This window comes from Crocuta crocuta, unplaced genomic scaffold, assembly GCF_008692635.1.
Source record: "Crocuta crocuta isolate KB4526 unplaced genomic scaffold, BGI_CrCroc_1.0 scaffold211, whole genome shotgun sequence".
Classification (NCBI taxonomy): domain Eukaryota; kingdom Metazoa; phylum Chordata; class Mammalia; order Carnivora; family Hyaenidae; genus Crocuta; species Crocuta crocuta.
Window position 1 is genome coordinate 2530123 of NW_027527939.1, and position 12755 is coordinate 2542877.

A 12755-nucleotide genomic window follows, 5' to 3' on the forward strand; every position below is an offset into this window, starting at 1 on the left:
AAGACTTCTTTCTCTGTTTTTTTTTTTTTTTTTTTAGGAAAAGCTACTTTCTATATGGAATGTAAGAATGTGAAAGCACAGCTTGAAGGAGCAAACCAAAGATCTCATTTATGTTTTCATGAAACGAATGAGAAGACCTCCTCTAATGTGGTTGAACTTCCTCTTATAAACTAATACTGGATAAAATATAATTATTATTATATAAACCATATGCCAAACTCACTAGCAAAAATCAAAAACAAAAAAAGACAGGAAATTCACAGTGCCAGAAAAAAACCCTGAAAAACAGAAGAGCAGGAACTGATGCCATGGCAGCCCTCCCAACATTTTATTCTTGGTTATAAGGCTCAGGAGCCAGCAGCTGGGTTCCAGTGTACAAGGCCCTGAGCCTCAGTGAGGCAGAGGAAGAAGAAAATCCTGGAGCCTTAAACAACTGCCAATCACTGGGACCAGAAAAATTCCACCTACTAGTCTGGGGAAGAGGCAAAGAAGTTGGTTCTTTGCTTGGGGCTTTGGATAGGGGTTAAAAAGAAAAGGTCCCTGTGAGAAATAAAACACCCAGGCCTGCAAGATACAAATTTATAATATCTGCATAATTCAGGAACTACAGAGAAATAATCATTTACAAATGCCCCAGGATATTTAAGAGCCAAAGAATCCTGGCAGAAACAAATACATAACAGTTCTGAAGGGACTCTTTCACAACTCAGGGTATAAGAGACCCCCATAAACAAAACAGCCCCATCCCAGAACAGCACCAAAGGAGAATATAAATCACTATGAGTAAAACTCAGCAAATGTTGTAAACAGTGGAGTTGGGAACTCAAAGGCTGGAAATAATAGAAGTACCTGAAAGAGAAGATAAAGATACTTGATTAAAGAGGCCAAATAATGGAAGTCATAATGAAAGAATATAGGCAGATTTCACAAAGAACCAGACAGAACATGTAGTACTGAAAACGGTATTGTCACTCTGACTGGTGTGAGGTGGTATCTCAGTGTGGTTTTGATTTGTATTTCCCTGATGAGGAGGGATGCTGAACATCGTTTCATGTGTCTGTTGGCCATCTNAACGGTATTGTCATTGGAATGAAAATGAATGGGTCTAACCAGATCCCATAAGTGAATATAGTCACCTCTTTTTTCCTCTTTATTTTGAATTATGCTCAGCTATATTTCTTGCCAAACAGGTTATATGTGGTGTATTCAAAATGTGGTGCTATGCAATACAACTTTACAATATGAACCTCCTGTCATTATCAGTTTATGCCCTTTAACTCCCTGTTAATCTCTCTACAGAATGAATCAACCTTTCCTTATGTCTGCAGTCAAGGTAAAGTCCTTTTATTTTTTTCTTCTGTCCTAAATTGCAGGGTGAGAAGATTCATCTACATCCCAAGAGCTACTTTAGGACTCTAAACTTAGAAAGGTGAGTTCAGGGAAAGGTCCTTTCCAGTGCCCTAGAAGAAAATAAGACCAAATCTTTTTCCTATGTCCCTCTTATGGTTTGATCAGTGCCCCTGTGGATGCCGCTGCCTCTTACATAACGACTAAAAACTCCACTAGCCTGCTGATCTTGAAGCTTTCGAAAGATCTTAGTCCATGGTAATGAAACAACAGTGCTCTATTTTTACTACATTTACCCTACAATCTATTTTTACTTTCAGCCTTTCCCTTTCCAAATTAGGGGAGTATTAGTGGCTTTGTGCCTTGGTCTTCTCCACTTCCCTGTGATCTCAGGAGGCAGTTGTAAGTAAGCCTTTTGTTATTTCCTCATCATTCCGTACTAACAGAAATTCCTTACTCTTCCTGGCCTGCTGGAAGACAAAAACGGGTATATATCTCTCCCTTTATAAGCAATTTTCATTTTAGTAAATCCTTTCAGGTATGTATAGCCTTATAACTACTCAGAAGTGCTCATCCAGCAAAAGTGTATTTGCATATGTTTTCATCCATTTGACTTAAATATATAAATGAATTATCAAATAAGTGCGAAGGCTAAGTGTCCATTTTCACCCCAAAGAATTATTTATTTCACAACTTGGTAAAACCCATTTTTAGATTTGTTGGAAAATGAAAATTCTTTACTCATAAAGTGATGGAGACATAGTTGAAAATAAATGTATATAAATGTATATTAAAATTGAATTTGTAACATATTAGGATGGAGCCAGACACTATAAGGCTAAGTGAAATAAATCAGAGAGAGACATACCTTATGATTACACTCATGTGGAATTTGAGAAACAAACGAGCAAAGAGACAAATGAAACCAAGAAACAGACTCTTAACTAGAGAACAAACTGATGGTTACCAGAGGGAAGGTGGGGGGGGGCATGGGTGAGATAGGTGATTAAGGAGTGCATTTGTTGTAATGAGCACCGAGTGATGTATAGAAGTGTTGAATCACTATACTGTATACCTGAAACTAATATAACAATGTATGTTCACTATACTGTAAAATTAAAAACTTAATTTAAAAATTGAATAGAACCAACCTACGTGAGCTGTAAAATGTAGGGGATGCAGAAATCAAGGCAAAGATAAATGCTTAAATGAAAGATGTTAGGCCAGTAATCAGTGACATTATAGAAGGGGGTGGGATATGAGAGTAAATAGTTCTTTAGTAAACCTAACCCCCTCGCAAACTTATTTTGTCCTCTTAGAGAATAATTTCAAAACATAGGCCCATTATTGGCGGTTCTTGAGAGTTTTACTGGTGTCCAATGATGCAAAGCCATTCTTGGGTGAAGAAAATTTAAATGGTTTAAATAAGAAATAAGAAAATAAAATGGTTTAAAACAGCACACCAGCTACACTATCTTTTTATACATCACACAGGAATAGATGACGCTATCCTCCCTACTTATAGGAAGTATGCTCAACTTGAGTATCAGTATGCTCAACTGTGAGTAAATTGGTCAGTTTTGAGAACAGCACACACTGATAAATAAAGAATCTTATTAATGGTACTGGATTCTGAACATGAAGAGGAATAGTATATAACCATTTAAGAATACGCGATATGAAGCCAGACTGCTTGGAAACAAATCCCAGCTTCTCCACTTATTACTTGGACTAAGTTGCTTGACTTGTGTTCGCTCACCTGTAAAATGAGAACAATATGACGGATTTCAGTCACTACAGAATTTGAAAGCCCTTTGAACCCAGCCTGGCACACAAAGCTCCATAAATATTACTGTGCTGTTTCCAAAGAAATTCTGTAAAATGTTAGTTCTGCCATTGCTTTCACTTAGTGCAGGGAACACCTCTTTGCCCACCACCTACTGCAGGCCCCACACAGTTTCTCTTCCGGGATGAGCACAGCTCTCGAGTCCTAACGAGCGAGTCCTAACGTCCCTCCCACACGCAAAATTTGAGCTGAAAAAGCCCGCCAGGGATCGGAGCAGCGAGGGGCGGAGCCAGAACGCGCCCCACAGTGCCCCGAAGTTCCGCGCCTTCTAGCACCGACAAAGCACAGCTTCCATTTTTGATAAATCCGAGACAAATCGGGCAAATTCTGAGACTTCTGAAATACATTCCTAACACCGGTAAGAAGCATTCCCGCCTCCTGGGCTCCAGGGCTGTGAGAATGCTGCAGTCCACACCAGGCAGTCCCCCAAAACCCGCGAGACTCTGGACGGGGCGGAGCCTCCACGACCGCCGAAGGCCAGATGGGACCTGATGTGGGGCGGGGCCGACGAAGCGCGAGGCCCCGAGGCTGCGGTATGGGGCTGCCCGAGGAGTGCCGGACGCCGAGCTCATCATATGCCACTTTCTCCTTTAGTCCTCAGGCCCCAGCTCTTGCATCCCTGCAGTTGCTACTGTCGTGGCGCTCTTTCCTATCCCCCTGTCACTTTGAGTGTCTGATGGGAGGGAAAAATGGAACCTCTAAGTCAGGCATCTCGTAGGCACCAGCCAATGAAATAGGCAGGGGAGGTGGGGTCCTTTGCTCGCGCCGAAATTCAAAGGTATAAATATTTCCGGCCAGGGTGTAGATCGCGGTGAGAGTGTTTTGGCCACTATGTTGGAATTCGCGTGGTAGCGCCCGAGGCCGGGCAAAGGTGGATCTGCTTTTCGTTTTTGTGACCAGGAGTAGCTTCTGGGGAATCTTAAGCCAGGAGGGCCTGGCGCAGCGGTGAGGTAGGTGGGTGAGCGGGGCCGGTTAGGCCTTGTCTGGCATTCCTGGCGAAAGAGGAGGGTAAGGTTTTATTTGTGTGCGCGGAGGGAGAGGTTAGTGTGAGACTGGCCCTCAGACTGAAATTAGCCCTAAAGAGTTCCTGGCAGAATCGCTCCTTCCTCTCCAGCCTTGGAGTGCTGCAAACAAGTTTTAGAAAGGCCTGCTGGGGCAAGGGAAGAGGCTGAGTGAAAACAGAAGCTTGAAGATATGTGGGATTCATCTATTTAGTAAATATTGACTGACACCCCGGTTTCCCCGCGCTCTCGAGTCATACACTATTAGGGTGTACAGCGTAGATGTAGGCGAAGATTTTACAGGAACTTCATTATGGTAGTTTGGATAGACGAATACATAAGTACTGTGTAGCGTCATACTTTTTTAAAAAAATTTTAAATGTTTGTTTTTGAGAGAAACAGTGCGAGCTGGGGAGGGGCAGAGTGAGAGAGAGAGAGAGAGAGAGAGAGAATCCGAAGCAGGCTCCAGGCTGTGAGCTGTCAACACAGAGCCCCATGCGTGGCTGGAACCCACGAACCTGAGATCAGGGTGCTTAACCGACCAAACCACCCAGGCGCCCCTGTTTAGTCTCATCTTTAAGTACAATCAAGGAAAAAGCAGAGTGAGAGGTTGGGGACAGGTGCGTTTTTATATAGGTAACATTTAAGCAAAGTCTGAGTGTAGTAAAGGAGAGTGAGTCATGTCAGTATCAGGGAGAAGGACATTATGGGCAAGAGAGTGAGATATGAAATAATCAGTTTCAGTTAAGAGTATGGTAAAGATGGAAAGTAAGCCTGGAAAATTAAGTCATTGACTTCCAGGTTGAAATAATGGTTAATTAACTTCTAATTAAGTTGGAAAAAGTGTCTTTACATCAGAGGAAAGAGCTCAGCAAGTGGCTTTTTTAAATTTCTCTTAAGCTATTAAGTCATTTTTATGTTTTAGTCTTTCTGCAGACATTATGATTTCAGATTTCTGTTCCACGTATTGTATTTCTGTTTTGTACAGAACTGCTTTGTGGCCTGTTTGATTCCTAGCGGAAGTTTACCTGTCCAAGTCAGTAGTGAAGATGCATGTTAAGTCAATCATTCTTGAGGGATTTAAGTCCTATGCTCAGAGGACTGAAGTCAATGGTTTTGACCCCCTCTTCAATGCTATCACTGGTTTAAATGGTAGTGGGAAATCCAACATACTGGACTCCATCTGCTTTTTGCTGGGCATTTCCAACCTGTCTCAGGTAAACTTGCTGATATATGTGAACTATAAGTTGAGGAGCCTCAAGAGACTCCTCATTGAACTTGGAGACTATTGTCAGTGTTCTCTTCATTTGCATTTTATGTTTATGTGAATTATCTTTTTTTTCTTCTATTGGGTTTTTATTGGACTTAACCTACCATTCTTTGTTTAAAATTAGACTAAAGTTGAGTTTTTTATAATCCAGGACACTTTTAAATGAAATATAGTTGACATTATCTAGGGCACTTTTAAAAGCCTTGGCTGCATTCACCATTAGGAGGGGGCTCAGTAAAGTTTTTTGTAAGAATCAAATAACTTGTCTTATAATATCAAACAGCTTACAAGTACTTTAGGACTGTTATGTATCAAGTTCTGAAATAACCATACAGAATTATTCAGTATGTTTTCATACAGAGTTTAAGTACAGTGAATATACTTCACTGCAGTCCTTTAGAGGTAGATATTATTTCTCTATTTTTTAGATGAGAAAATAGAAATTTAGTGTTGCCTAAGGTTCATCCCCTTAAGATGTTTGGGGCAACCCTCAAACTCAGGCATTTGGCAGTCTTATTCCAGAGGCTATATTCCTACCTACTCACCGTGCATTATAATGCCTCTTCAGGATTTTATGGGATTGGATGAGTATTGAAATCCTTAGGTGCTGTCTTCCTAAATCTTTCAAATGAACCCTAGCTAAGAAACGAATAGAAAACAATTCATGGCAGGGTTGGAACAGTTTTGTGGGGAAAGGCACTCGGTTTAGGTGGTTTCCCATTTTCCTTGCAATCCTTGCCTGGCTGGCTACTTAGTGAATACATCAGTGGTTTTCTAACAGCAAGAAATCCATTTATAGTGCCATTTTATGCAACATGGGGTTTTGTAATTGACAAACTTTTCTTTTGTTTTAGGTTCGGGCTTCTAATTTACAAGATTTAGTTTACAAAAATGGGCAGGCTGGTATTACCAAAGCCTCCGTGTCAATCACATTTGATAATTCTGACAAAAAGCAAAGTCCTTTAGGATTTGAGGTTCATGATGAAATTACAGTAACAAGGCAGGTGAGTGACAACTAAATATTTGTATGTCTAAGAACTTCTGATACTTTTTTTTTTTTTGGCAATAAGCCTTTGCTGAAGAAAGTTGATGAGCAAAATTGATCAAAAACTGACTAGATTTCTTAAAAATATCTTTTTTATGTGAAAAATTTGATCATGCAAATTCCACCATTTACCAAGAAGGTTGAAAGGTATCTAAAAAGCCGTCAGTCAGGATGAGCACTAACTGCTTTAAATCTTGAACCATACTTGAATCTTCTCTGTACTGGAATACCTATAGGACTTGGGATCTTGGGATCTTCTGAGGTAACCTATTCTGTCACTGGACACGTCTAGTTAGAAAGTTACTCCTGTAAAATGAGCTGAAGTACTGTCATCAGATTTTACACATTAAATCTGATTCATTGGGAGCATCAAAAAACAAATCTAATGTTTTCCATATTTTAATATTTAGGTGTTTAAATATTTAATATTTAAGCTAAATCTCTCTAGGTCTTTCAGTTGATAATTGTTTCTATTTCTTTCACTTGTCTGATCACACCGAATACAAATTTGCTCCAGTTTTTTATGCCTTTTTTAAAATTATTTTTAATGCATGGTACCAAAAATTGCACGTACCAGATCTGGTCTCCTAAGGACAGGATTAAGCTGAATTGTCACTTCTTTCATTTTACGTACTCTCCAATTTACCCCAGTATGTCTTCGGAGGGTTCATAATACATTATGAATTCATATCCACTTAACTTAAAATCATTCTGATTTTATAGATGTGTGTTATTAGCTGTGTTACTGCCATTTCTGTGTGTAAGCAGGGTTTTGAAACCGAAGCAGGGAACATACATGGTCCGTTTTTCTTACTATAGTCATACAGTGTTTCTACTTTGTCAGTTTTATTTTTTAAAATTCTGTTAAGTCCTGTTGACTTTCCATCTTAGCATTATGTAACTTATAGATTCCCTTTTCTATTTTAATAAAAACCTCTAGTTAAAAAAAAATAAGGCATTGACTAGTTTGAGACAAAATCCTGTTCTGTGTCCTTAAGCATCCATCAAATACCACCTTTTAGGAATTTTTAGTAAGTCTGTTACTAATCTACCTAAAATTCCAGTCCTCATATAGCCCATATGCCTGTATTTTCACCAAAATTTGGTTAGAAGGACTTTGTTAAAATACTTATGTGTATCCTAGGTTTATTGTTCCAAATGTAGTATATGATTTATCAGCTTAATACTTCTGTCAAGAAAAGAAATGAATTAACACTTACTTAGTATTTTATTAAGTGTTTGGTGTATGCTGGCAATCTTGAAGGCCCTGGGAAATACAGATAGAAGAAGAACCTCAAAATAGGATGAGTGAGATGATTATATCCAATAAGTGACAATGTAAGTGCTTTAGTAGAGTGTGACCCTGCTAGTGTCTGGTTGGTATAAGTTGTTCTTTGAAGCTCCATAATCTCTCTTTTTCTCTCAAGTATTCACAAGTCATGTCTTTTTTGACTACTTTTAGAATCTTGTCAAGGATCAAACTATCACACTGCTATCAAACTATGTGACTTCTGTTCTTTGGAAGTTAAAAAGTAGAGGAAGGGGGGGTTAACCTCTGAGGGTGAGAAAATTCCAAAGAGTGATTAGGGATAGAATATGTTTTATACATACTAGGAAACAAAGTCAAAAGACCTTAGAGCTCTAGTCCAGTGCCTGAGAGGTTAGGCTTGTGCGTGTAATGTCCTTGGATTAGAAACCAATTGTCCTGACTCTGTTCTTTTTGACCATGTCATACTGCTTCCATTATTTATTCAGGACTGATTTTATTTATCATTAGTCAGACAGAACAAACAAGTGAAATATATTTGGAAATGTATCATCTTACTTCAAGACATATATATTCATTTATATCTTTTAAAATATTTCCGTTTTAGGTGGTTATTGGTGGTAGAAATAAATATTTAATCAATGGAGTAAATGCAAACAATACCAGAGTACAAGATCTCTTCTGTTCTGTTGGCCTTAACGTTAACAACCCTCACTTTCTCATCATGCAGGTATTTTGTTTGTGGCCTTCATATAAGCTTTGACATTGTTTATTTTTTAAGTTACTATAATAGAGGAATTGCTTCTTTTGGGTTTTCCATTTTTTATATTCCATTACACTGCTGTTTGGGCACCTGTTAGGAGGTTGATTTAGTTATATGTACTGATGCGTTCTAATGTATACATTTGAAGTTTGAAGAATGTCTAGAAATAATTTTCCTTGATTTATTTTGTTATTATAAGAAGAATACATGGTCACAATAAAATTTTTAAAAAGATGTTGTCATAATATATTCTTTTTAAAGTGTTGGACTCTAGCATTTTATTGTTTCAAATATAAAATTTTAAGTAATTTTCTTATATAGAGACCTCAAATGAAAATTAAGTGCTAATATTATCTTGTCCTTACTTTACCTTATTTGAACCATCCACCTATCCTCTTAGAATGTCACTGCAAGGTCAAAGGCAGGATCCTGATGGGACCAAAATAACATTTTCAGTATATCACAGCCTCAGAGCTGGAAATTTACTTCAAACGGATCTAAAGCCTAAGTAATGTGATGCTCTGAGAGTTGGGTAGTGGGATTTTGTTTCTGGGTTTTTTTTTGGTATATTTTGGCATTGAAATAAAACATTTTACTATTCTATATGAGGCCCAGAAGTATGCAGTCTATTTCTAGAAATTATCTTGGAGCTCAGCAAGTAAAAAATAAAAAATCAGGCAATGTCCAACAATTATGCTAAATTGTATATGTGTATGTATTTATATACTTACTGGAGATTGGAGACTTCTATATCATTAAATTATTTCAGAAATATGGTCTGAGTTGACTTTGTATTATTTAATAACCGCATATTACTGATAAATAAAAATGTGAATAGCACAATTCTAGAAGAGGCATCTTTTCATGTAGGTAAGAGAAAAAGTCCGCGAAAGATTGTGTTAGGATGTAACAACTTCATTGCAGGTGAATATGTATGCCTTTAGGTGACTCTAATTTGTTATTATTATAGTAACTGCCATTTTATTTTTCAGGGCCGAATTACAAAAGTATTGAACATGAAACCTCCAGAGGTAAAGATACTATTTATAGACAATAAAAGTAATAATTGTAGATACTGTTTTAATCTTCTTAATCAATTTTTAAACAGTTTCTTCCATTCTTAAAATTCTTAAGAACATTAAAAGTGACTTGTAAAAAGTTTTTTTTGTTTTGTTATTATTCGGCACCCTACCTTTTTAAAGCTATATGACATAACCTTCTGAGCTTTAGTTTCCTCATCCATAAATTAGAGTCAAGAATCCTTACCTCAGGTATTTTCTGAGGATTAAATGGAAATGTACAAGAAAAAGCACAGGCAGGACATTGTCGAGCAGACGTTTTTAACATTTTTTTAATGGAGGTATAAGTGACCTATTTGTTTCAGGTGTGCAAAATAGTGATTCAGTATATATAGACATTGCAAAATGATCCTTATAAGTCTAATAAACATTCATCACCACATAGCGTCAACTTTTTTCTTACAACTTTTAAGGTTTACTCTCTTAACAACTTTCAAATATACAGTACAGTATTATTAACTGTAGTCACCATCCTGTACATTATATCCCCAGGACTTTACAACTGGAAGGTTGTATCTTTGATCACCTATACCCATTTTGCCCACCCATTAACCCCCATTTCTGGAAAACCCTAATATGTTCTCTATGAGCTTGATTTTTTTTTTTTTTAAGCTTCTCCATACAAGTAAGACTATACAGTATTTCTCTTCCTCTTTCTGACTTATTTCACTTAGCATAAAACCCTCCAGTTCCATCCACATTACAAATGGCAAGATTACATTTTTTTAGTAGCTGAATAGTAGTCCATTGTGTATACGTACAACATTTTCTTTATCCGTTCATCCCGACGCTTAGGTTGTTTCCATGTCTTGGTATTGTAATGCTGCAGGGAGCATGGGGATGCAGATTTCTTTTCAAGTTAGTGCCTTTGTTTTCTTTGGATAAATAACCCAGAAATGTAATTGCTAGGTCATATGATAGTTCTATTTTTAATTTTTTAAGGAACCTTCATAGTTTTCCATAATGGCTGCACCAGTTTACATTCTTACCAACAGTGTACAAGGTTTCCCTTTTCTCCACATTATCTCCAACACTTGTTATTTCTTGTCTTTGTGATAATAGCCATTCTAACAGAGGTAGTATCTCATGGTTTTTAATTTGCATTTCCCAGATGATTAGTGACGTTGAGTACCTTTCATCTGTATATCTTTTGTGAAAAAAATGTTCACATCCTCTGCCTGTTTTTTAATTTTTTTTTTCCGATTGAGTTATATATGTAAGTTTTTTATGTATTTGGATATTAACCCCTTAGCAGATTCATGATTTACAACTGCTTTCTTCTATTCCCTAGGTTGCCTTTTCATTTTGTTTATGCTTTCCTTTGCTATCCAGAAGGTTTTCTGCTTGATATAATCCCACTTGTTTATTTTTACCTTCGTGGCCTTTGCTTTTGGTGTCAAATCCAGAAAAAAAATCCTCACCATGACCAATGTCAAGGAGCTTAATCTCCTGTGTTTTCTTCTAAGAGTTTTGTTGTCCTGTATTAAAAGAAATTTTGACTGTATAAAGCAGCCTTTCTCAGCCAGTGTTCCATGTCAGACTTAAACCCTGCAGAAAAAGATTTGAGAGAAATTAATTCTTGCATTTAGTGGATTGCTTAAGGTATTAAGACTAAGTTTGTTTCTTGGAGCCCCCTTGTATGAAAGGGGGTATGAAAGAATGAATGTTTTCTACAAGAACAAAGGCTCTGTAGTTACTATTTTCTATTGAGAAGAACTAAGGAGAAAACTGACAATTGATAATAGCAGTCTGATTTGAACGAAGGTCATGCATATTTTCTTTAGACAAAGTCTTAAGGGAAACTTCTAACTTTAAACCTGCCGAATACATAGAAATCAGAATAGTTTTGAGAGAAATAATCCTCTTGAGATAAGGATTGATGGTGTGTAGAAGCTTCTGAAAAAGGAGTGCTGGTAAAATTGTTTTCTTTAGAAAATTGTAATTGATAAGTACTTGCCTTTTTCAGAGTGTTTTTCACATGAATTATTTTGTGTGATTCTCAACAGTGTTGTGAGATACTATCCATACCCTATGGATGAAGAAACTGCAGCACAGAGATAATTGTTACTTGCCCAAGCTCTTAAAGCAGGTGTCACAGTTGGGATGCACATGTTATGTCATGCTTCATCCTGTTGGCACAAAATGGCTGAGGTCTCTTGGAAAAATTTTAAGTAGAAACTTTTAAAATGAAAACTGAATGTTGGCAGGTTTTACTTTTTTTAGACTTATGTTTGAAGGGAAAGAGGAGAGCGGAATTATTGACTTAAATTTTTTTTATTTTTGAATTTTTATTTTTAAGTAATATACATACCCAATGTGGGGCCCAAAGTCAACAACCCCAGGATCAAGAGTTGCACACTCTACCTGCTGAGCCAGCCAGATGCCGCTGGCTTCAATTTTGAAAGAGATTTATTTACTCTGCCTCAGTGTAGCATGAAGTTCAATTTTAGAATTGGAGTAAAGGCCAGAAATGTTTCTTGAATGTTAGGGCTGTGGGTAATATATACATTTTTTTATGTACTTAATGTCTCTGGTCCAGTTGGGCCATTATTTTGGTAAAAATACTTATTCAGGTTAAGACCTTAAATGATATACATAATGTAAACTCCAGTGAGATTCTTTATCTTGTATTCTTGAAACATTAATATAATTGTCTTTCCAGATTTTATCCATGATAGAAGAAGCAGCTGGAACCAGGATGTATGAATATAAAAAAATAGCTGCCCAGAAAACTATAGAAAAAAAAGAGGCTAAGCTGAAAGAAATTAAGACGGTAATTAAATTTATATAAGCTGTTTTTAGAGAAGAGAGCAATTTTGCATCTAGAGTTTCTCTGCTTTTATAAAGAGGAAATTTCCCCTGGCCCAGTTTTCCTTAAACTTCCATGCTACTTTTCCTTTCAAAATTTTTAATAGTACTTTACATACTGAAAAATTTGATTTTCCTTTGTTTTCCAGATACTTGAAGAAGAGATTACTCCAACTATTCAAAAATTAAAAGAGGTACATACTGTGTATGTAAGGACAGCCAGCTAGAATGTCTCTGAAACTTGGTGACAGTTTTTCAGTGTATTCAAGATCATGCACATAGAGATGAAATGTACACCACTTCTCAGGAATTTTTCTATGGGATGAGAT

General features: G+C 37.0%; 1 protein-coding gene across 1 annotated transcript in view; it reads left to right on the forward strand.

The window, feature by feature from the left end:
• Positions 1 to 4012: 4012 nt before the first annotated feature.
• SMC2 (structural maintenance of chromosomes 2) overlaps positions 4013 to 12755 on the forward strand; it is a 57277-nt gene continuing 48534 nt past the window's right edge. Inside the window, exons 1-7 of the mRNA XM_077752256.1 lie at positions 4013 to 4143; positions 5183 to 5411; positions 6319 to 6468; positions 8384 to 8506; positions 9532 to 9570; positions 12281 to 12391; positions 12576 to 12620. Coding sequence (XP_077608382.1) covers positions 5244 to 5411; positions 6319 to 6468; positions 8384 to 8506; positions 9532 to 9570; positions 12281 to 12391; positions 12576 to 12620 — 636 coding nt within the window. The 5' untranslated portion in view covers positions 4013 to 4143; positions 5183 to 5243. The remainder of the gene's footprint in view (positions 4144 to 5182; positions 5412 to 6318; positions 6469 to 8383; positions 8507 to 9531; positions 9571 to 12280; positions 12392 to 12575; positions 12621 to 12755) is intronic.